At 45.2% G+C, this 23,226-nt stretch overlaps 1 protein-coding gene across 1 annotated transcript; it reads right to left on the reverse strand.

Annotated features, from left to right (window-relative positions):
* Positions 1–606: 606 nt before the first annotated feature.
* On the reverse strand, positions 607–22,954 carry TMEM231 (transmembrane protein 231). The gene is made up of 7 exons (XM_004014913.5): positions 22,730–22,954; positions 22,453–22,622; positions 7,393–7,521; positions 6,678–6,821; positions 4,594–4,675; positions 3,391–3,496; positions 607–3,031 (listed from the first exon to the last, which is right to left on the reverse strand). The coding sequence occupies exons 1-7, from the start codon at positions 22,866–22,868 to the stop codon at positions 2,851–2,853; spliced, it is 951 nt and encodes a 316-aa protein (XP_004014962.1). The 5' UTR covers positions 22,869–22,954; the 3' UTR covers positions 607–2,850.
* Positions 22,955–23,226: the final 272 nt, after the last annotated feature.

A 23,226-nucleotide genomic window follows, 5' to 3' on the forward strand; every position in this document is an offset into this window, starting at 1 on the left:
TCTCGGCGGCATCCTCGCAGCCAAAGGAATCCAAACTGCTTCCCAAGCCCCCGCCCTCGGCCCCAGCCAAGCCTGGGTCACCTGGATGTCAGGGCCCCGCGCACTAGCTGGGCTGCGAGGCGCCGGGACACCAGGTGGCCCTCAGGAGCAGGGCCTGCAGCTGGCTGTCTCCCCGCTTCTCCAGCCTCAACCCAGGGACTCAGGCTTGATAGCAGGTCCTGGTAAATACCGGTATCTTTCAGTAAATAAAGATGTTATTTCCCCCTACAGATAACAGAGTCCAAGCATCTGAACAAGATGGAGAATTCTGATCTCTTGTAGTCCGTGGTGCGACCTAAAAAGAAATCTCTGCGGCTGGAACTATAAATTAGTGCATTCTTCCCAGGATTCGGTTTGGCGAGATGAATTAAAATCCTTAAGAACTGTCATAAGCTTTTTGAAATCGTAATTTCTTTCTAGGCTCTGTCTTAAAGGAAATAAAACTAACAAAAAGGATTTATATGCACGGTTGATAGAAATGTCATTTATGACAGCTAAAAAAAAAAAGGCAACAAAAAATTAAAAGGATGTGTATCAGAATGCCGAGAGCAATTGACAGACAACTCATTTTCTTTAGGTTTCTGTAATTACACGTTTCCTCCCATAGGCATTTAGAACTTACATGGTCACAAAGAAATAAAACTTCTTTTACAAAGCATGAACATGAAGAGAAAGAAAGAAGCCTTTATCAATTGCTTTATTATTCTTAGATGATGGAACCTCACCTGATTCAAATAGAAACTGGATAATCATCTGGCAAGATAAGAAACTCCCCCTTGCCAAATACTGTCTTAGACCCTGACACAGCTATGGGTTACAGCCCAGTTGATAAACTTCTGTTATTTCCCCACCTTTTTCCTGCAACTGTACAGTGTGGTTCTTCTTCAGAAGCCACCAACCTCTGATCTGTAAACAATCTGGTATTCACCAGAAGCAGTTGTAATTTTCCAGCCTGTGATTTTCACATGCCATGTGGATTCCACCAAAAACTCACATTTACTTGGGGTGGAGCCAGAAGGCTTTTGCCAAACAGTTAACAAAAGCTCCAGGGTCTTTGGTCAGAGCCCTGGCAAAGCAAGGCTGCTGGTGAATAACCAGAAGTGGGCACAACTTCTGCCTTCCCCATCCTCCCTTTTTCAAATACACTCCTCCTCTAAAGAGCCATATGAAACCTTCCAGTTTGAACATTTTAATTATAAATTTACAAAACATCATGGTTCTTTGTATGTTTGGCATGAAGAATAATTTAATAAAATACAAAGCCATGTTGACATACATCTTCAGCTCTCTTTCCGTATTTCATTACCTTTTGGTGATTCAAATCAGAAACTCTTTTTTATTTAGATCTCAAGGAAGAAAACAAAACAAAAAAACTCTAGGCATATAAACAGCTCAAAATATTAAAAGAAAAGGCAGAGGGACCCGTGTTAGGATCTTTTTGTGCTTAAATACTTCAAAACAGCTTTGCTTCTAAAGTTCTTATTTTGGGCAGCCTGGAAGAAAAGGCGCTTTGGAAATAAAAACTCAGAGGTGTGTGTGGATGGGTGTGAAAGGCGGATCTCAGAGGGCGTGTCCTCCCACTGCCAGTGAAAGCACGGGATCATAGAGCAGGTCCAGCGGTCCTTAGTGTGAATGGAAAATCCCTGTTCCACGTATGACAGAGGCCCATTCTGGGTCTCTTCAGCAGACGCTCACTTAGTCACGAGGGTGATCTGGCTGAACTGCGTGTCATTCTGCTAACGGCCAGGCCCGGAATGGGCTGCGCGGCTGGCATCCTCTCTGGGCCCTCCCTGCTCCTTGTGTGCCTCCCCAAAGCGGCCCACTGTGATGGGCACCCTGTTCCTAAGCCAGAGGAAACCCGAGTCGCGGCTTCCCGCTAGCCCTCCAAGTAACCTCTTGGTTGTCAGGCGGCAGGAGCCAACAGCAACAGCAGCTCCTCTGTCGCTGCATCCCTTTCAAGCGGGGGGAGGGCTGTCGAGGAGCTGGAGTGGCAAGCGTGCAGCCTGCTGGGCGAGGGCCAGGGAGAAAGGACCTGTTGCTGCCGGGCTTACTCCCCCACAGTCGTGGAGGGCTTGTGCCCGCAGCAGCTCTGCTGACCGCGGCCTGCTATTCCAGGGCTCAGCCCGAGGCCAAGCGCCGCCCGGCGGGCGGGATCAAGGGCTGCTCGGCGGGGCTGCCACAGACCCCTGTCTGTTCGATGCAGCAGGTGGACGCCGGGCCGCGTGCCCTCACGGCGCCCACCCGCGTGCACATGTGCTCCGAGCGCTCCCCTCTCCCCTTCCAGACCGCCGGTTAAAGGCCTCTCAGTTCTGGAAACCAGTGCTGAGTGGAAATTTAGACGCCCAGGAGTGGAAAGTGCTGATGATTGCGTATCTATCCCAAGAGAGCCCTGCAAAGAGGAAAACCTGGTTTACAACAGGGGGAAGAAATACACGGCATGCTTCTCAGTTCAAGAGAGGAAAAGTCTTTGCTTCACCAGAGATGGGACTCTTTCCAAGCTGTCTGAACTGACTGTAGTTTCCTCCCGAGATCCAAGTCTGAGGCGAAAAACAAAAACACAAGCAAATTATAGCCTTCAGGAACCCTCAGAAACATTTCTACAAACTAGTCCCTGATTATCTCTGCAGATGCTTAGAAGATACAGAATTTGTGTGGAGGAAAATTAGAAAGGATTGTTCTTTGTCTCTGATGGGAAAAGCACACACGGGGGCAAGCGGCCACGGACTCTTCAGAAATTCTGCAAGACGGCAGTTCTCAGAAGACAACAGAGGGGTGGCCACGGTCTTGCTTAGAGTTTTCAGAAGGGTCTTCTTATGAGAAATGCTCCTTATACAGTTCTCCCTGGGGCACAGCTGTTACAGGGATTGTGGTCACCACCTGATTTTGGAACACAAATCTTTTGATTCTTTCAAACGCCCACAGGAAGATAAGTAGGATACTGACATACTGGATCCAGGCAAACTTTATCATTTCCCAGAATCCTGGTAGATAAGTACAAACAGTTAAGGAGTCACAGATGACATTTTCTACATACATGTTACACCAAAGGGTTAGTTTATACAGAAAATCACAAAAAATGTTTCAAATACCCTTAAGATAAAAGAGACAATCAAAGATTATTAAGATATAAATATGTATGATTCTGACCTAGAAGAATTGCTCAAAAGGACAGGAAATGAATATTTTTTTCCCGTATGAACTGCAGACAGACAGAGTCGTTTGTGGGGGACTACCACTGCAGCAATTTCCAGTCTGAGGCTTCCCACATCTGTTCCCTCTTGAGACATCTGAGGAATCCCTCTTTTCTTTTTTGAAACCAAGCTACTGTTGGCCCCTTAACAGAAAGGATATGAAATGACTTCCACAGGGTATCGGATGACTGCATTAACCACAAATGGAGCTTCTGCAGCCCTTCCCACCAGCCAGATGGGGCTGGGGTCAGTCAGGATGGTGGTTACTGCAAAACAATGAGGAGTTAATCCGTGAATGCTCTCTTTGGCAATAAAATACTGAGGGCTGTAACATACTCTGACCTCTCAGGCCAACTCTGCATTTCAGAACACATTCCAAAGAAATAATTCAAAAGGAAAGAGAAATTGAATGTTCAAAGCTGCTCACATAGTATTTGTTAAAACACTGGTCAAAGGATGTTAAAAACAGCTTGTGTTCTACAACTGTCTAAACAAATGAATGGCTAAGCAAAGGAATACTATGCTACCTCTAAAAAGAAAACCAATGAAAACTTTCTAGCGGTGTGGGGGAAATATTAAATTACAAAGTACAGAAGACAAAAACTGTTTCTAAACTGTGACAGGAGCTGTATAAAAACTCTGCATATGGACAATAACTGGAAGGAATTAAGGAAGAAAAGCTGATTTACAGATAAATGTTTCTAAGTCGTGTTCTAAAATTCCTTTATTTTTGGAAACCAGAAAGAAAATACTGGAATTGCGGTCCCGACTCATTAAATGTCTGTGTATCGTATCTATGTCTGGTTGCCAGGCAATGCTTTAGATTCCTTTAGAGGAAACCTCAGACCACCAAGCAGCCAGATATGCTGAGTCAAGCGCACACTCAGGGACGATCTGGCGGTCTTGCCTCTTGGAGGCCCTGGGCACGTCTGCCTTTCAGCCAGAATCGTGGGTACCTTTTCCTCCTTTAGCTGCTGACACGCGGTGAGTCACTCAGGCTCCGTTTCCATATGAACACTATGGAGAGCAGCCTGTCTTCGGCTTTTCTTACAGGTGTGGTGTGGGAAGCAACTCGCCTATCTTTACACATAAACCCACCCAACCAGTGGTGGGACAAATACAGCAGTGAACTGGCACTAACCTGCGGGACCAGAGGAGCAGTGCAGGGGATAGTTAGGGGGTAGGTCTCTGGGTCAGGAGGAAAAGAACAACTTCTGAGCAGCCTGTTCACCTTCCACAGCGGAGCATTCACTGGTCTCGACATTTTGATATGACAAGGGCTCTAATTCTGTTTCTCTCCAATACCCTCATTAACCTGCAAAGTCCTTGAGAAGCAGATGCATGAGCTGTCCACACAACTCACCGTTCCTTTCCTGATAGGCAGCCACAATGCGGGTGAGGTCGTAGTCACTGGCAAACGGACTGGTCCCGTTGATGACAGACACCTGGGCGCGCGGGAGGGCGTGGTGTGAGCACACAAGCGGCTTGCGCTCTTGGTTTTTCTACCCCCCTCCCACCCAGGCTGATCTCAGAGACCACCCTCTTGCGCTTGGGGGCCTACTCCAGCATCGATAATATTTTCTTCAAAAATGAATGAACTCTTTTGAAACAGTTTACATCATTTACTTTCAGTCTTTCTTTCTGGAGGGAAGAAAACAAGGGGTCAATATCCATCTTTCACAGGTTTTAAAGCGACTTATATAATTCCCCTCTCTATTCCAATGGGACAAATGAGTCTTCTCATTTTTTCTAAGAGACTACATTCTCAACCCCTTTGTCTTTTTTCTTGCTTTTGTCTGGATGCTCCCTAACTGATCCCTTTGAAATGCAGAAATGGAAAGATAAAGTGCACATAGTAATAAGCACATAATCCTTTGAAGACAAGAAAGAGCTGTTCTCTAGCATCACATTCCTGACATAATCTAACATGGGCTTCCCTCGTAGCTCAATGGTAAAGAATCCGTCTGCAATGTGCGCAGACCTGGGTTTGATCCCTGGATCGGGAAGATCCCCTGGAGGAGGGAATGGCAACCCACTCCAGTTATTCTTGCCTGGAGATTCCCCATGGACAGAGGAGCCTGGTGGGCTACAGTCCATGGGGTCGGAAAGAGTGGACAAGACTGAGCGACTAAGCACAGCACAGCATATTAAATTTATATTTTATAGTCCCTCCTGTTAAAAAAAAATAGTATGTTGATAATGGTTATGGTTATGGTGACCATGAATCCCAGTTTATCTGGGACAGTCCTGGTTATAATAACTGATAACATTTCCTATTAACTTTCAAAAGTAGCCTAAATTATATGGGCCTCCTTGTGATAACATAAAGGTTTGTGATGAGGGATGGGATGCATGAGTCCTGGTCTCAGACCGTTCATGGCTCTGCGGGCTTTGGGAAAATTAATCAATCCCTGTAGCCTCCAGGTTCCTCATGTGTGAAATGAGAGTTCATTCTCTCATCAATTCTGAGTGCTTACTATGGGCAGGCACTGTTTTAAGCACTGGAGCGAGAGAACACAGAAGATAGCAGGGCTTTCACCACTGAAAGTGAAAGTCGTGTCTGACTCTTTGGATCCCATGGACTATACAGTCCATGGAATTCTCCAGGCCAGAGTACTAGAGTGGGTAGCCATTCCCTTCTCCGTGAGATCTTCCCAACCCAAGGATCGAACCCAGGTCTCCTGCATTGCAGGCGGATTCTTTACAGCTGAGCCACAAGGGAAGCCCCTTTACCAATGAGGGAGACGGCAAATGAACAAACTGGAAACCTCCCTTTCATATTTCAGGTGAAGGTAAGCAGAGTAAACCTGGGTGAGCGATGATGGAGGGTCAGGTGGATGGTCTTTAGAAGGCGTGTCGAGCAAGGACTGTGCTCAGGAGCTTTGACCAGGGGCCAGACGGAGCAGTAGGGTGAGCGATGTGGGTACTTGGTAGAGGAAAAGGTAAGCGCAAAAGCCCTGAGGCAGGAGCTGCTTCGTAGGTTTGAGGAACAGCAAAATGGACCCCGGGGCTGGAAAGGAGCAAGGGGGACAGTGACAGGACAAGCCGCTGGAGAGCGGAGAACGGCAACAGAAGGCGTCTCATGAGGCTGCTGCGATGACTGGATGAGACGATGTAGTTAAACCTCTTAACTCGGGGCTGGCCTGTTATAAGCTTAGCAAAGAAAGACCATGTGAACTACACTGCGTGTGCATGCAAACCCCAAAACTATAAATAATCCAGTTCTTAGATAAAGACACAGATTCTTCTCCCTCTTTTTTGAAGATGTAAACAGAGATATCTGTCACCATATTTCGAAAGGATTCACGGAAAGAATTCCTCAGAGATCCTTTTCTGTGCCACTCACAGAGAAGTGCTATTTCCAATGCTACTTGCTCCCTCTTCAAAGCGCTTGATAAACAATACAATACAGTAGCAAAAGAGATCGGCAGTGTGAAGCGTCCCTACGTTGTACCGGACGTCCAGGCCTCTGTAGCCGAGGGGCTGCTTCTGCTGCAGCCTCAGGTCTCCATTCACATGTAACTGGGACCCCGGAACAGCGAAGGAGGATTGGAGAAACGCCATGCTCTGCATCACGAATGTAGACATCCTCTGAAATCATTAGAAAGAGAGACCATATCAATTTCAGTCAGAGCCGAATGGTTGCGGGTTTTGAGCATCACCCATCTGTGGTTGAAGCTAAGCCGTCCCCCTAGTGCTGAGCTTAGCCATGCAGGAAGCGCTCTGCCCAGAACCCCTGGAGCTATTAATAGCTCATGGAAATTAATGTGGCCTCCGCGAAAAACATTCAAATTTAACTTCGGCAGCTAAATCCTAAATGACACTTCTGCAAAGAGTCTTCTGCAGTGCGAGTTTTCCCAGAAATCAGAAAGGGGGGCTCTGTTCTATTGAAAGACAAAAGGGAGGACTTCCTTGGTGGTGCAGTAGATAAGACTCTGCCTGCCAATACAAGGGGCACAGGTTCGATCCCTGGGCTGGAAGATTCCACGTGCTGCAGAGCAACTAAAGCCAGAGCTGCGCTCCAAATCAAGGACGCCCTCGCACTGCAAGCCAGAGTGGCCCCCACTCACCACAACTAGAGAAACCCCACATGCGCAGCCAAAAAATAAATAGGTAAAATAAAAACTACGAAAAAAGTAAAGACAAAAGGGAGGTAACTCACATGCAGTTGGTAGGAGAAAGTCAGGATGAGCTGCACACCTAGAACCTGCTCTGTGGACTGCAGGGGAAGCTCCAGTTTAAAGTGCAACATGTCCATTTTCCCATCCTGGTTCCTGTCTTCTTCTCTGGCCTAGGAAACCCAAAAATGCTGATGACCCTGGTCCTTAATAAGTCCAGGAGGACTCCACAGCATGGAGTACGTTGGACATACACAGTGACTCTGCCACACACAGGCATTACATCTCTCACCGAAAGAAGAAAGAGAACATGGAATAGTTATAGGTGGATCAATACTGGGGAAAGAGACAGGGCCCCTGAACTGCACACTCGCACTTCTAAATATTCTAGGGCCAAACTGGCTGGGACCTGGAAGCGGCAATGAAAGCAATGCAACATCTGGAAGCGTTATTCTTTTTCAGTTGTCTCATTTGACCTTTTTTGGTTTGTTGCTGGTGTTTTCTTTCCTTTTAAGAAATATGCCTGAGTTTATAGGGAAGGTTTAAATAGCACCTAAGAACAGATTTCGAAAAAACCCCAATCATTCTGCATTTCCCAAACAGACTCAGCAGAAAAACACCAGGCTCTGTTTATATGTTCTTTAACCACAATGTCTTTGCTTCAGATTCTCAACGTTGGACTGATGTCAGGGCTTTAAAATGTGGTGTATCTTGTAGTACCAATCAGTACAATGGAAAAGAAAGCTAAAGTAAAATCAGTAAGGCACTAAGACTCCATAGGTACTTTATAAATTAGTGACATGAAGGCAGTGAGAACAGAGATCCAAGGAGGGAGAAAGACAGATCATAGCTCACAAAAAACCGCCAGAATCCAGTCTCGCCTCACAGTGACCCTAAGAGGACGAGCAGGAGAGACGGTCACTGAGATGTGATCACTGGGGACATGATTCCGTGGTGCAACTCTGGACCTCGCTGTTACAACTCATCCTTTCCGAAGGCTCCCAGAAGGACTCTGCGATGGTGTATCAGCATATTCCCCCCGATTCCCCATCTACTGAGTCATGTGGTTCTCCTCCATACCTCTATGTGGGGGAAGAGATTCTTTGTTCTTTCTCAGGCTAATAAGGTCGCTTGAGATGGCGTTATCTCAGTTTTCAGAACCTTTCAATCATTTCTTTCCTTCTAGACAATAATGTCCTTATCCTGGGCCTTGTTATGGAGAAGTCTACCCTCTCTCTTCTGTTGGATGCTATTTTCTCTCTCTCGTTCTGTCGGCTTTGCAGGTGCAGCACAGGGATATCTGTTACCAGGGCTGACGATCAGGTTACCGAGGCAATTATGTATCAGCAATTATGAGCAGGATGGAAAAGAGGCTGCCTTGTCTTCCTGAGCATTTTTTCTTTCAGCTGATATCTGGGAAGACTTGGAAGACAAAGTCAGGTTACCTCTCTGTGGTAGATCCATAACTTTTCTGGATCTTGAGGGTTATACAGGAAGACAAAGATCAACAACTTTTGAGAGAGGAAGGATAGTGGTCAGGAGGGAAATACCAGAAGAATCTGGACTCTCAGACAGTCTCAGAGGGAGAGACACATTTCATTTGACCTTTACAATCAGTCAAAGGTAAGCAGAGCAACTACTATTCCCATTGCATATGTGAGAAAATCAAGTCTCAGGGAGATTAAAGGATTTATGGAGTACAGCTAGTATTGGTAAAGACAGGATATGAAGCCACATATCTGACTTCAAATCTGGTCCTGTTTCCAGGACTAAAATGTCCAGACTTAAACTCAAGGAGCAGATGTTGGTTATGAAAGATCTTTTTGCAAAAAAACCAGCATGCTTTTACTCCAGGTTCACAGAGGACAGAGATCTGGTACAGCACCATAACTGGTGTCTGCTTGTTAAATCCGCTCATTAACCTGGCAAATATTTTCTGAGGGCCTACTATGTGCCAGAGGTGCCAGGCATTGCTTCAGGTTCTGGGAATAGAGTGGCAAACAAAATGGACAAAGTCCCCACCACAGCGGAGCTTCCATTCCCAGCCAGGGAGGCAGAGAGTAAGTCAGTAGACCATGTGCCGACATCAGGCAGTGCGGGTGCCACAAAGAAGTGAAGCAAGCTAAAATCAGAGAATGGTCAGGGCAGAATTTAACAGAAATTTATACAGATGGTATGCAGGAATACCTGACTGTCTGAGAAGTCAGACAAGTGAGGTGATGAGGTACAGAAACATCTTGAGGAAGACTAACCCAGGCTAACCAAACGCACGTGCTCTGGGTGAAAGTGGGTCAGCGTTTACGAGGCTGAGATGAGGCCAGTGGAGCTGAGCAGAGTTCATGAGCTGGAGACAGTGAAAGACGAGGCTGATACAGGGCCATGGCGATGAGTGAGCGTGCAAATGATGCCTCTCCCACAGAGCTGCATGCGTGCCAAGGTGCTTCAGTCATGTCCAACTCTGCAACCCCATGGACTGTAGTCTGCCAGGCTCCTTTGTCCATGGGATTCTCTAGCCAAGAATACTGGAGTGGATTGCCATGCCCTCCTCACAGAGGACCTGTCACCAAGTAAGACTCTCGCTCCCCTGAGGCTAGCGGGTTACATTGCTGTGCTATCACCTGGACCATGGATGGGATCAGTCATTTAATTCCACCTGCTTTTTTTAAAAAATTGTATTTATTTATTTAGCTGTGCTGGGCCTTCATTGCTTTGCGAGCTTTTCTCTAGCTTCAGTGAGTGGGGCTACTCTCTAGCTGCAGAGCGTGGGCTTCTCATTGCGGTGGCTTCTCTTGTTGCCCAGCACAGGCTCTAGAGCATTCGGGCTTCGGCGTTGTGGTTCCCAGGCTCTAGAGCACAGGCTGATATTTGTGGAGCCTGGGCTTAGCTGCCCTGCAGCATGTGGGATCTTCCCAGACCAGGGATTGAACCTGTGTCTCCTGCGTCGGCAGGTGGACTCTTTATTACTGAGCCATGAGGGAAATCCTAATTCCATTTACTTTAAATGAAGCTTAATACAAAATCCAATGGCTACAAAGGTAGGTATTCAAACAGCGAATACTTCTTTAACACAGGTTCAAGATTAGTAACTAAAATCCAATGGATGTGTCTGGCTAAGAGAATTCATAAATTACACCATCCCCCTATTTCTATAAGGTATATGTGAACTTGGGGCAATCTTTATATCCACAGATTGTCCTGTCTCATTCCTCTGCATATCCAAGAAGTTTTATTACTAATAATAATTAGCAATAGAGAGGTGGGTATTATCATACTCTTTCTATAACTACACTAAAGTCAAAACAGGGTATGCAACCCAATGGCAGACCTGGGGTTGAGACTTAAGTTTGTTGACTCCTGATTCTATAACAGCCAATAAGAATGCTAATTTCAAAGATTTCTGGGGTTAAAACAGGTTAATCCTCTACAGCTATCTGTGAAACCAATACTAACATACTAGATGGGATAAATACAGGCAGGCACTGCTGGATCTAGTCAATACCCATCAGTCCAACTATATCGATCAGGGGCCAATCAGAAAGAAAACAAACAAAATCAAGCTATTTAACAGGAATTTAGTATAGCGGATAATTGATAACGTGGGCATTAGTGGGAGAAAAAAGGCCAAAAAGGGGGCACTTTTTGCAGGATGACTTCCTAAGGCTGGAGAAGAAAAGGAAGAGGCTGGGACGCCTCAAGGAGCTGGGACTCAGACCTCAAAAAGGGAGGGCTGATCCCTTTGGAGCTTGGAGGGAGAACCCATGGAGCCAGTCAGTAATGCTGGAGGAAGGATGTATGCCTGCTGTTTGCTTCAAGCCTGTGATGGTTCTTCACCCTGGTTGCAATTTCCGGTTTTCTGCCACTCCCAGAACAAGGCTTACCATGCCTCCTGCTGGCAGAACCTAACAGGCAGCCGTTTGTCAGAGGAGAATGTGGGTTTCAGTATCTCAACACGAGCGCCACAAAGGAGAGGGGTGGGTTTGGAGCTGAGTCAAGAGCTCATAGCCAGCAAAGCAAATTTAACTAGTGCCGTTGTTTTCAGAGTGCCCTGACTTGGAACATTTTTTCCTCATCAGGGATTCTACACTACTTGATAGTTTGTTGGAATTTTATTTGGCTCCTCTTGTTTTCATACCTTTTGTTCTTTTTTTAAAAAAAATTATTTACTTACTTTGAGGTTGCTCTGGGTTTTGCTAGGCACAAGCTTTCTCTGGTTGCAGCGAGCCGGGGCTACTCTCTAGCTGCGGTGCATGAGCTTCTCACTGCAGCGGTTTCTCTTGTTGCAGAGCAAGGGCTCCGGGTGCAAGGGCTTCAGTCGTTGCAGTGCAAGGGCTCAGCTGCCCCGCAGCACATGGGACCCTCCCAGACCAGGGATCCAACCCATGTCTCCTGCGTTGGCAGGCGGACTTTCAACCACTAGACCACCCAGGAAGCCCCACACCTTTTATTCTTTGGAGTCGTATTCTTTTATTTAAATTAATTTCCTAGTTTATACCCATGCCCACTTTACCATATACTTGTCATCATTTTCCCCACTTTTTCTTTTTATACTGAAAATGCTCTTTGACACCAGTCTTTGGCTCTCCAGCAAAGTAGGAACCGCTACTCCATGTCTCCTAGACTTATAAAATCCTTGCTACCTATACTTCAGTGAATCTAAGGGTATGGAGAAGGGCATGCCAACCCAGTCCAGTATTCTTGCCTGGAGAATCAATCCCAGGGACAGAGGCACCTGGGAGGCTTCGGTCCACAGGGTAGCAAAGAGTCAAGACACGATTGGAGCAACTTCGCTCAAGCAAGCAAAAATACTTCTAGTTAAACTGCTGTGTGACACAGTGCTTTCTAATCACTCAGGGAATTTGTTTTATACTCATTGGAAGAGCTTTTAGGTATAGGCATATTAATATATCATATTTATGTACGGAGAAAAATATATGTAAAATAAATTGATCCAGGGATTCTTAAAACTTCTCTACATTTTGATTCTTTTGAATCATTTTTTGACTCAGTATTATCCATACTTCTCTATGCAGTTTTGTCCTTTGTACCACGCAGCACACTGGTGTTAGAGCATCTGAAAAGACATTCACAAAGGGAAATAAAATCCACTGGTCTGAGTTCTAAAGCAGGCTTTCCAATTATGTGGAACTGTGCTACTTTCAAGGGCCTCTTGAACTTTCCCTTACTTGCCTCTCACTTGGTTCTTAGGGTTAAATGTTTTATTATTGTTTCTTCTTTAGAACACTTCTTCTGTTATTTATTTTCGGCTGCACCATGTCTTAGTCGTGGCATGCGGGGTCTTCCATTGTGGCGGGAGTGCTCAGTACACGTGGCTCGGGGGCTCAGTTGCTGTCCCCTGCGTGCAGGATCTTAGTTCCCTGACCAGAGACCCAACTCTCATCCCTGCATTAGGGGGATTCTTAACTGCTGGACCACCAGGGAAGTCCCTCCAGGGTTTTCTTTCAAGTTGCTCATGTCCCTTCCACCAGTTTTGGTGTCGGCACATTGATGTTTGCGCAAGCGTAGGCAAAGAGGCCCGGACAAGCCTGTCTTCCGGTCAACAGCTACTGTACGATGCCACTGTCAGGCAGACACTCCGATTTCAGAGACGTGCAAAAACACGTCTGACACCCAGTCCTCTCCGCTCATCTCCCTGCCTCCTACAGCCTCCAGCCCCACATTCTCCGGGTCACAGATGCTTAAAGAACCAAGTCAGGCTCGTTGAGGGAAACAGGTCATTCTGTGCTTTTTTTCTTCTCTCAAGCGTGAAAAGCATAGAGACGCTGTCCAAGGTGAACTGACCAAAGCAGAAGCAAAGCAAGGTGAACTGACCGTTTGTGACTTCCAAGGCATTTCCCCAAGTTATCAACTGCTAAGCCACCTCCAAGCATTTGATCAAAATTCTGATCTAAAAACACTGCTTCTTGCACTTTTTGGCACTTTCTTGGACAGGCTGTAGTCAGTCTACCCTTGTCTTCAGAGTCAGAAAAGCATTTTGTTGCACTAAGGGTGAAGAGTCCAAGATATGGAACAGGAGTCCAAGACAGGGAACAAGATGTGGAATATGAGCTATCGTCCTGACTGCTCACTTGAGAGCCAGAGATTATGTCAATTCTCCGAGTCTCGTTCTTTTCATCTGTTAAAACAGGGGTATAGCCTCTACCTCAAAAGGTTACTGTGAGCCTTAGAGATAATGCAATATGTAAAAAAAAATTAATGGCTAACACTTTACTAAGTACTTGTTAAAGGCCAAGTACTACATAGACAAATTTAAACGTGTTATCTAATGATAAAATTCTTAGCTTATGTCAGAGGCACAGTAAATGTATATCAATTTTTATTACTATGGTTTGTAAGCACATTACCAGGGTTTTGCCTATCCACTTATAAAAAAACTGAGACATAATTCACATATCATAAAATTCACCCTTTTCCTATCAATACAATTCAGTAGATTTTATTATATTCACAAAGTTGGGTGACTTATCACCACTGACTTCAATTTCAAAACATTATATCAGCCCCAAAAGTAGTCACATACTCATTAGCACTCACTTTCTCTGTCTCTCCTCTGTGCCAATTAATTTCCCATGTTTCCGGAATCCTTAAGCTACCTCTGTCTCTACAGATTTGTCTATTCTGGACATTTCATCTAAATGGAATCCTACAATACGTACTGTCTTGCAGCTGGATTCTTTCACTGAGTAAAAAAAAGTTCACCCATGTTGTAGCCTGTATCATGACTCCTTTCCGTTTTGTGGTTGAGTGATCTTCTATTCTATGGCTATAACACATTTTGTTGTCCATTCACTCACTGATGGACATGTGAGTTGTGTCCACTTTTAAAAAAATTGTTATTGCTATTATCAATGAGGATACTATGAATATTTGTGCACAAGTTTCTGTGTAGACTGTCTTCAGTTCTGAGGTACACAACTTCCTAGGGGTAGGGATGCTGGGGCACCTGGTAACTATGTTTAACTTTTTGAGGAACTGCAAACTATTTTCCTAAGTAACTGCCACTTTATATACTCATCTGCTTTTAAATGCTTTTTCACTACTTTTTGGTTTGCTTTTGTTTAACAAGGCACTTTCTAAATTTTTCCTTTAAAAATTGTCACTTTATCAGTAATTTTAAAATCTTCAATATATATTACATTTCCATGGTACAAAAGGCTATTTAGGGAAAAAATTTCTCTCCCACTGAATCTAAGTTCCTCCCCCAGAGCAATCAATGTTGTCAGTTTCTTTTGAATTCTTCCAGAGACAGCAGAAGCAGGCATGTATGAATATGTAAACATACACATTCATATATATATTTCTCTATTTTTATACAAATGGAAGCATATTATATACAATTTTTGTTTTTGATACTAGCAAATTTCTCTTGGAATAATTCCATATCAGTATATATAAATCCAGGCTTCCCTGGTGGCTCAGCTGGTAAAGAATCTGCCTGCAATGCACCAGGTTTGATTCCTGGGCCAGGAAGTTCCCCTGGAGAAGGGATAGGCTACCCACTGCAGCATTCTTGGGCTTCCCTGGTGGCTCAGATGGTATAGAATCTGCCTGCAATTTGGGAGACCTGGGTTCAGTCCCTGGGTTGGGAAGATCCCTTGGAGTTGGGCACAGCAACCCACTCTAGTACTCTTGCCTGCAGAATCTCCGTGGACAGAGGAGCTTGGCGGGCTACAGTCCATGCGGTAGCAAAGGGTCAGACACGACTGAGCAACTAAGCACCGCATACATATAAATCTAACTTCATTCAAAAAGAAAGCTATCTGTTCCACTAGGTAGATGTAACACAATTTTTAAAATGAGCCTTCTATTACTGTGTAAGTTGCTTGCCATCTTTTGATATTACAGACAATGCTGCAATGAGCACATTTTTTCAAATGTCACTTCACATGTGTGCACAAACCTTAAGATACCTCACTAGAAGCAAAAACGGGCACACGAATCAGTAATTTTGACAAACATGTACAACCAGTTTCTCAAAAATGCTCTACAATCTACACTCCCACTAGTGATATACAGGAGTGCATACATCTTGCCCATGGTGCTAGGAAATCTTAATTTTTGCCTATTGATAGATTAAAAAAAAGATATCTCAATTATCCTTAATTTGCATCTCCCTAATTATGAGTGTGATTTCATATGTCTAAGAGTTATGTGTGGAGAAACAGAATATTGCTTGCTATATCAGTAAACACAGGATATCACAGTCCTCAGCTATTACAGCCACCATGGAAGGTGAGCCCTGAGGAAACTCAGGATGTGAAAAAACAGAATACTGGCCCCAGATAAGTGAGGTACATATCAAAGGACTGATTTCCCTGAGCCCGAATTCTTGCGTTTTCCCATACATAGCAAGGCCTTAAATTCTTAACTTAAGATATAGTTCTCCTTTATTCAAGATCTTCCCTGGTGGCTGAGAAGGTAGAGCATCTGCCTGCAATGCAGTTTTGATCCCTGAGTTGGGAAGATCCCCTGGAGAAGCCAATGGCAACCCACTCTAGTACTCTTGCCTGGAAAATTCCATGGACTGATGAGTCAGTCCATGCGGTCGAAAAAGAGTCGGACAAGACTGAGCGACTTCACTTTCTTTCTCTTTGTTCCTACTACTTGCCCTCTGTTGCAAATTAACAGACTGGTTCCAAATAGGAAAAGGAGTACATCAAGGTAGTATATTGTCACCTTTCTTGTTTAACGTATATGCAGAGTACATCATGAGAAATGCTGGACTGGAAGAAACACAAGCTGGAATCAAGATTGCCAGGAGAAGTATCAATAACCTCAGATATGCAGATGACACCACCCTTATGGCAGAAAGTGAAGAGGAGCTAAAAAGCCTCTTGATGAAAGTGAAAGAGGAGAGTGAAAAAGTTGGCTTAAAGCTCAACATTCAGAAAACGAAGATCATGGCATCTGGTCCCATCACTTCAGGCAAATAGATGGAGAAACAGTGGAAACAGTGTCAGACTTTATTTTGGGGGGGCTTCAAAATCACCGCAGATGGTGACTGCAGCCATGAAATTAAAAGATGCTTACTCCTTGGAAGAAAAGTTATGACCAACCTAGACAGTATATTCAAAAGCAGAGACATAACTTTGCTGACTAAGGTCTGTCTAGTCAAGGCTATGGTTTTTCCTGTGGTCATGTATGGATGTGAGAGTTGGACTGTGAAGAACGCTGAGCGCTGAAGAATTGATGCTTTTGAACTGTGGTGTTGGAGAAGACTTGAGAGTCCCTTGGACTGCAAGGAGATCCAACCAGTCCATTCTGAAGGAGATCAACCCTGGGATTTCTCTGGAAGGAATGATGCTAAAGCTGAAGCTCCCGTACTTTGGCCACCTTATGCGAAGAGTTGACTCATTGGAAAAGACTCTGATGCTGGGAGGGATTGGGGGCAGGAGGAGGAGGGGACGACAGAGGATGAGATGGCTGGATGGCATCACAGACGCGATGGACGTGAGTCTGAGTGAACTCCGTGAGATGGTGATGGACAGGGAGGCCTGGCGTGCTGCGATTCATGGGGTCGCAAAGAGTCAGACACAACTGAGCGACTGAACTGGACTGAGCTGATCCTAAATAGCCTAGCTCCTCCCTCACCTCCTCTGAGCAGTTTCCTCAGGGTTACTTGAGATGCAGCCTCCCGGGCTTGAAGTCCTCAGTATATCCACTGTAAATTATAACTCTCAACTTTTAGGTCATGCATAGGACTATTTTATCCAGTGGCATGTTTCATCTTCTATGAACTGTCTATATTCTTTACCCATTTTTAAAACTAGGTAGTTGGTCAGAGTTAAAAAGCTGGCTTAAAACTCAACATTCAAAAAACAAAGGTTGTGGCACCTGGTCCCATCACTTCATGGCAAATAGATGGGGAAACAACGGAAACAGTGGCAGACTTTATTTTCTTGGGCTCCAAAATCATCTCAGATGGAGACTGCAGCCATGAAATTAAAAGATGCTTGCCCCTTGGAAGAAAAGCTATGACCAACCTAGATAGCGTATTAAAAAGCAGAGACATTACTTTGCCAACAAGGTCCATCTAGTCAAGGCTATGGTTTTTCCAGTAGTCAGGTATGGATGTGAGAGTTGGACTATAAAGAAAGCTGAGCACCGAAGAATTGATGCTTTTCAACTGTGGTGTTGAAGACTCTTGAGAATCCCCTGAACTGCAAGGAGATCCAACCTAAAGGAGATCAGTCCCGGGTGTTCATTGGAAGGACTGATGTTAAAGCTGAACCTCCAATACTTTGGCCACCTGATGCGAAGAACTGATTTATTGGAAAAGACCCCGATGCTGGGAAAGATTGAGGGCAGGCGAGAAGGGGATGACAGAGGATGAGATAGCATCCTCTGGACAGAGGTTGGATGGCATCACTGACATTATGGACATGAGTCTGAGCAAGCTCTGGGAGCTGCTGATGGACAGGGACGCCTGGCAGGCTGCAGTCCATAGGGTTGAAAAGGGTCAGATACGACCGAGTGAATGAACTGAACTGAGGCACTTTATGTTAGGAAAATTAGCCCTTTACAAGTGAAACAAATAGTAAAACTTTTTTCCCTAGTTGTCATTTGTGTTTTGACTTTGCTTTTGGTTTTCACCAGGCCAACAGCTTTTAAAATTATTTTTATATACTTGCATTTATCAAAAAAGTTTCTTTTATGCCTTCTAGATTTTATGTCATGCTCAGAAATCTAAAGGTTTTCACTCATTTGTTTCAGTAGTTTTGTGATTTCATATTTTAAATTTAATTTTGGTCTGGACTTTAATTCTGCTATACAGTCTCTGAGGACTAGCTTCATCTTTACTCACTGATTTAAAATGCCACCTTAGGGGACCTCCCTGGTGGTCCAGTGGCTAAGACTCCAGGCTTCCAATGCAGAGGCACCTGGGATCAGTCCCTGGTCATGGAAATAGATCCCACATGCTACAACTAAGGCCTGGCACTGCCAAATAAATATATATATATATATATATATATTTTTTTTTTTTAATGCCACCTTAGGCATATTTGGGTTCATTTCCATATTTTATACAAGTCTGCAAACCACACTACTTTATTTATTAGACCTTTAATGTGCAGTTTAACATCTGGTAGACTTGTGTTATTCTTCTTTTTCTCCTAGAATTGTTACTTACTTTTTTCCCCTGTACTTCCTTTATATCGTCTAACTCATTTATTTGTATCTCATGATTTCACACTATTTTCAAACCAAGAGGTCAATCATGAGGGAAGCAAATAATTTACTGTGAAAGATCGCAAATTACAAGGTCTTAATTTACTTACCGACACAGGCTTGGAATGGACAGGGGAAAAGACTAAGAAAAAGGAACTTCGGCTTTGTGTTTTACAGTGCAAAATTACCCAGTATTAAAGAGTACTGATAGCTCTGGGTACCATAAAAATAAGAAGTAGTCTTAGCTTCATAAAATCGCAACACACACACACCAGAAGTAGGGGCCTGGTGGGCAGTGCTCTCACGGGAGTGGCTTCTGGTCACAGAGATAAGAGCTAACTAGTAATCCAACTGGGGAGCCAAGCCAGTTTATGGTGGACGAACAAGTGAAAAGAACACATACATGAAACCTAACACTGTATCCTTGTTTTCATGACTATTTTAAGTTTTCATGATTATTTCTTAAAGACTCAAGTACCCAGAAGAATATGATAGATAGATATAAAGGTAAGGAAAAAAATTTCTACCCAAAGTTTAAAAGACAGGGAAAGCTAACCTAGAGTAAAAATAACAAGTTAATTTTTCCTGTGTTTGCGATGCAAACAAAAGTCACCTTTGCATCTACTGCTGGTAAGGAAACCTTGGGTTTGCAGGGAAAAGGACGCACACCTTGATGCTGGTCTCACATCAACAGTCACCTTCCCCAGAGCATTAAAGCTCAAATAAGACTAAAAACGCGCAATGTGTGAAGATTAGGTAGGAGCTGCTGAAAGAAATTTGTCTGTATTCCAGTTCTATTTTTAAAATAAATTTAAAGGACCTGATCATTTAAAGGATCAAAATGTTCAACAATGTTTGTTAAAAAACCCAAGAGGCTTCCACCCACACAGCAAATAAATTCACCTCATTTATCTTATTATTTAGAAATGTACCTTCATGTCTTTAAATAACATTTGTATTGGCACTTCTCAATTTCTGTTTCAGGCATCCTCTATTGTCTTCCCACAGAGAGGGATGATTTAATTTTCTTTGCCTCTTCCTAGCACCCACCCCCAGAAGAGTTAAACTCTACTTTTGGATAGTCAACATTTAGTGTTCACCTAATTATGATTATGTAAATCCTATGTATATTAAAAACCAGAGACATTACTTTGCCAACAAAGGTCCATTTGGTCAAGGCTATGGTTTCTCCAATAGTCATGTATGGATGTGAGAGTTGGACTATAAAGAAAGTTGAGCATCTAAGAATTGATGCTTTTGAACTGCGGTGTTGGAGAAGACTCTTGAGGATCCCCTGAACTGCAACGAGATCCAACCAGCCCATCCTAAAGCAGATCAGTCCTGGGTGTTCATTGGAAGGACTGATGTTAAAGCTGAACCTCCAATACTTTGACCACCTGATGCAAAGAACTGACTCATTGGAAAAGACCCTGATGCTGGGAAAGATTGAGGGCAGGCGAGAAGGGGATGATAGAGGATAAGATGGTTGGATGGCATCACCGACTCAATGGACATGAGTTTGGGTAGACTCCGGGAGTTGGTGATGGACAGGCAGGCCTGGCGTGCTGCGGTTCATGGGGTCGCAAAGAGTCGGACATGACTGAGCAACTGAACTGAACTGAAATCCTATTCATAACTCTGATTATTTTTCCCTTCTACTTTTCTAGAGTTGACAATTATTTTATTTGCTTGCTTAGTTTTCTATGTATTTTTGCAATGTCAACAAACAGCTTCTATTCCAGTTCCTCACAATTTGATGTTTAAAGGTGTATGATTTAGTAAAAATCTTGTTCACTGCAATATTCTAATAGTGAAAAAGTAAAAACAAAAAATCCACCAACAGGAAACTGGTAAATCAATTACAGGTTTCCATATCATGAAATATTTGGCTGTTTAGTCACCAAGTTGTGTCTGGTTCTTCTGTAACCACATGTAGTATATAGCCCACGAGGCTTCTCTGGCCATGGGATTTCCCAGGAAAGAACACTGGACTGGGTTGCTATTTCCTTCTCCAGGGGATCTTCCTGACTCCCAGAGATCAAACCCATGTCTCCTGCATTGGCAGGCGGACTCTTTACCACTGATCCATCAGGGAAGTCCCTAGCAGATCTTAAAATGAAGGTTAATTATAACAAGTCTAGATACATGTACCAAACTGAGCCTTTAATTTCATATGGTTTTTCCAGTAGTCATGTATGGATGTGAGAGTTGGACTGTGAAGAAGGCTGAGTGCCGAAGAATTGATGCTTTTGAACTGTAGTTTTGGAGAAGACTCTTGAGGGTCCCTTGGACTGCAAGGAGATCCAACCAGTCCATCCTGAGGGAGATCAGCCCTGGGATTTCTTTGGAGGGAATGATGCTGAAGCTGAAACTCCAGTACTTTGGCCACCTCATGTGAAGAGTTGACTCATTGGAAAAGACTTTGATACTGGGAGGGATTGGGGGCAGGAGAAGAAGGGGACGACCGAGGATGAGATGGCTGGATGGCATCACAGACTCAATGGACGTGAGTCTGAGTGAACTCTGGGAGTTGGTGATGGACAGGGAGGCCTGGCGTGCTGCGATGCATGGGGTCGCAAAGAGTTGGACATGACTGAGTGACTGAACTGAACTGAACTGAACTGATATGTACCTGTAACTCTATTTTCAATGAGCAGGCATTTTTATAATTATAAACAAATTAAAGTAATCATAAAAAGTAATCATAACCATATTTTGTTGGTGGTTATTCATTTATGGCCAATTACATTAAAAATTTTTTTTCCATTTTATTCAGTTACTGGGATAAAAGTCTGAAATTATTTTTTTTCAGCTACACAAATTGGAATGTAGGCCAATCATCTCAGATATCTAAAGAGATTCAACTTTGGAAGAAGGAAATCCAGAGTTTTCCTACTTCCAAAGGAAAATGCTTTCAGAAAGTGAGTTTAAAGGGGTGACTGTAAAGGAAGCACTCACTTAACTTGAACCAGATACTACAGGACAGGCAGTAAAATGCTTCATTTCAGCCCCAGGAAGCAGCAGCAGGACTGAGCGGCACCTGAAGAGGTGAGCCCAGGGAGGCGGGCCTGGCCAGCAGGACATTCTGGAGGTCAGCTAACCAATCAGCCCGTTGGCTTCGCCGTGACAGTCCGCCTAAAACTGCCTGCCCTTTCTTTGCGGGCAGTGGGCGCACGGACAACGGAGCGGCACAACGGGGTGATTGACCGGAACAGAGGATGAGATGGTTGGATGGCGTCACTGACTCAATGCACAGGAGTTTGAGCAAACTCGGGGAGATGGTGAAGGACAGGGAAGCCTTGCGTGCTGCAGTTTACGGGCTCGCAGAGTGGGGCTTCCCTCAGAGCTCAGTTGGTAAAGAATCTGCCTGCAATGCCAGAGACCTGGGTTTGATTCCTGGGTCGGGAAGATCCCTTGAAGGAGGGCATGACAACCGCCTCCAGTATTCTTGCTGGGAGAATCTCACGGACAGAGAAGCCTGGTTGGCCACAGTCCATGGGGTCGCAAGGGTCAGACACGACTTAGCGACTAAACCACCACCACCACCATAGAGTCGGACACGACTTAGGGAATGAACAACAACGCAACTCACACAGCAAACTCTGCGACCACCATTCCCTCAGGAAGGGCCAGGCCGAAATGTCAGGAATTGTCAGGGGTTGGAGACTCTGCAGAGAGCAGAGACACTGACAGTAGCAGCCAGCTTACCCGGGGTGGGGGACGGCTTGGAGAAGCCGAATGTACCAACAAACAGGCCTCCAGGAAAGGAAACAAGCTCGGGTCTGGGGTTCGTGACTCCTTCAGCCGCACACCGAGTTCCCCGGGACAGGGGCCGGAGCCTCCCGTCAGGCCGCGCCCTCCGCCCATCCCCTCCGCAGCCCAGTCTGCGCAGCCGGGCCCAGGCGGGAAGCACTCACCGAGACAAGCGGGACGCGCAGATGACCCTCCTGCAGCCGGTTGAAGGCGGGGAACGTGCTCCAGGCGAGGAACCCGCCCGGCTCGGATCCTAGCAAGGCCACGAGCAGCACCTGGTGCTGGAAGCGCACGGTTGGCTGCTCCTCGTAACTGCTCCGTTTTAGCCAAAACCCTGAGGTAACGAGAGTGCGGGGTGCAGAGACCCGGGTCAGGGAGGCGGCGCGGGAGCCACGTAGCGCTGCGGGGCGCGCACCGGCCGGGGCGAGGGGGCAGACTCACCGTGGCTCCGGAAGGCCACCAGCAGCGGCGGGATGTACGTGAGCGCGGCGGCCAACAGCAGGAAGAGCGCCGCCTTGGAGCAGAGCCCGGCACGGTAGCCCCGCTCCACTGGATGCGCGTAGAGCTCATAGAGCGCCATGAGGAGCACTCGGGGTCTTGTTCCCTCGGCAGTTCCGGAGCCTCGACCTAGTATGGCTTCTCCTGGTTGCCATAGCCGTGGTCTCCACGGCAACCGACGGCCCAGGGAGAGCGACCAATAGCGAGCAGGCGGGCTTTCCGTGGGGGCGTGGCCAACGGGGCGGGGCCCGCAAGTACACTGTGGTCGCACACTGCTTGCGCGTTCCCAAAGGGTGTTTCCGTGCGCCCAAACCGTGGCCGTTGTTAACAATTTTGTAAAATAAGGTTTTTTCATAAATGTTGACTATTTATTAATAGTCAAATCTATTAATCCCCAATGTGGTTTATTGTACACTTAAGTCTAACCAATCACAGCACAC

Source organism: Ovis aries, chromosome 14, assembly GCF_016772045.2.
Source record: "Ovis aries strain OAR_USU_Benz2616 breed Rambouillet chromosome 14, ARS-UI_Ramb_v3.0, whole genome shotgun sequence".
In the NCBI taxonomy this organism is placed as follows: Eukaryota; Metazoa; Chordata; class Mammalia; order Artiodactyla; family Bovidae; genus Ovis; species Ovis aries.

Bases quoted from the DNA above. Each gene is read 5' to 3' on its own strand.
- TMEM231 (XM_004014913.5), bottom strand. From the start codon at position 22,868: ATGGCGCTCTATGAGCTCTACGCGCATCCAGTGGAGCGGGGCTACCGT. The intron at 4,676-6,677 runs GTAGGGACGCTT...CCGCGCGCCCAG, and splicing joins GCCTGGACGTCCGGTACAAC to GTGTCTGTCATCAACGGGAC. The intron at 3,497-4,593 runs GTGAGTTGTGTG...ATTGTTTTGCAG, and splicing joins TGCCTATCAGGAAAGGAACG to TAACCACCATCCTGACTGAC.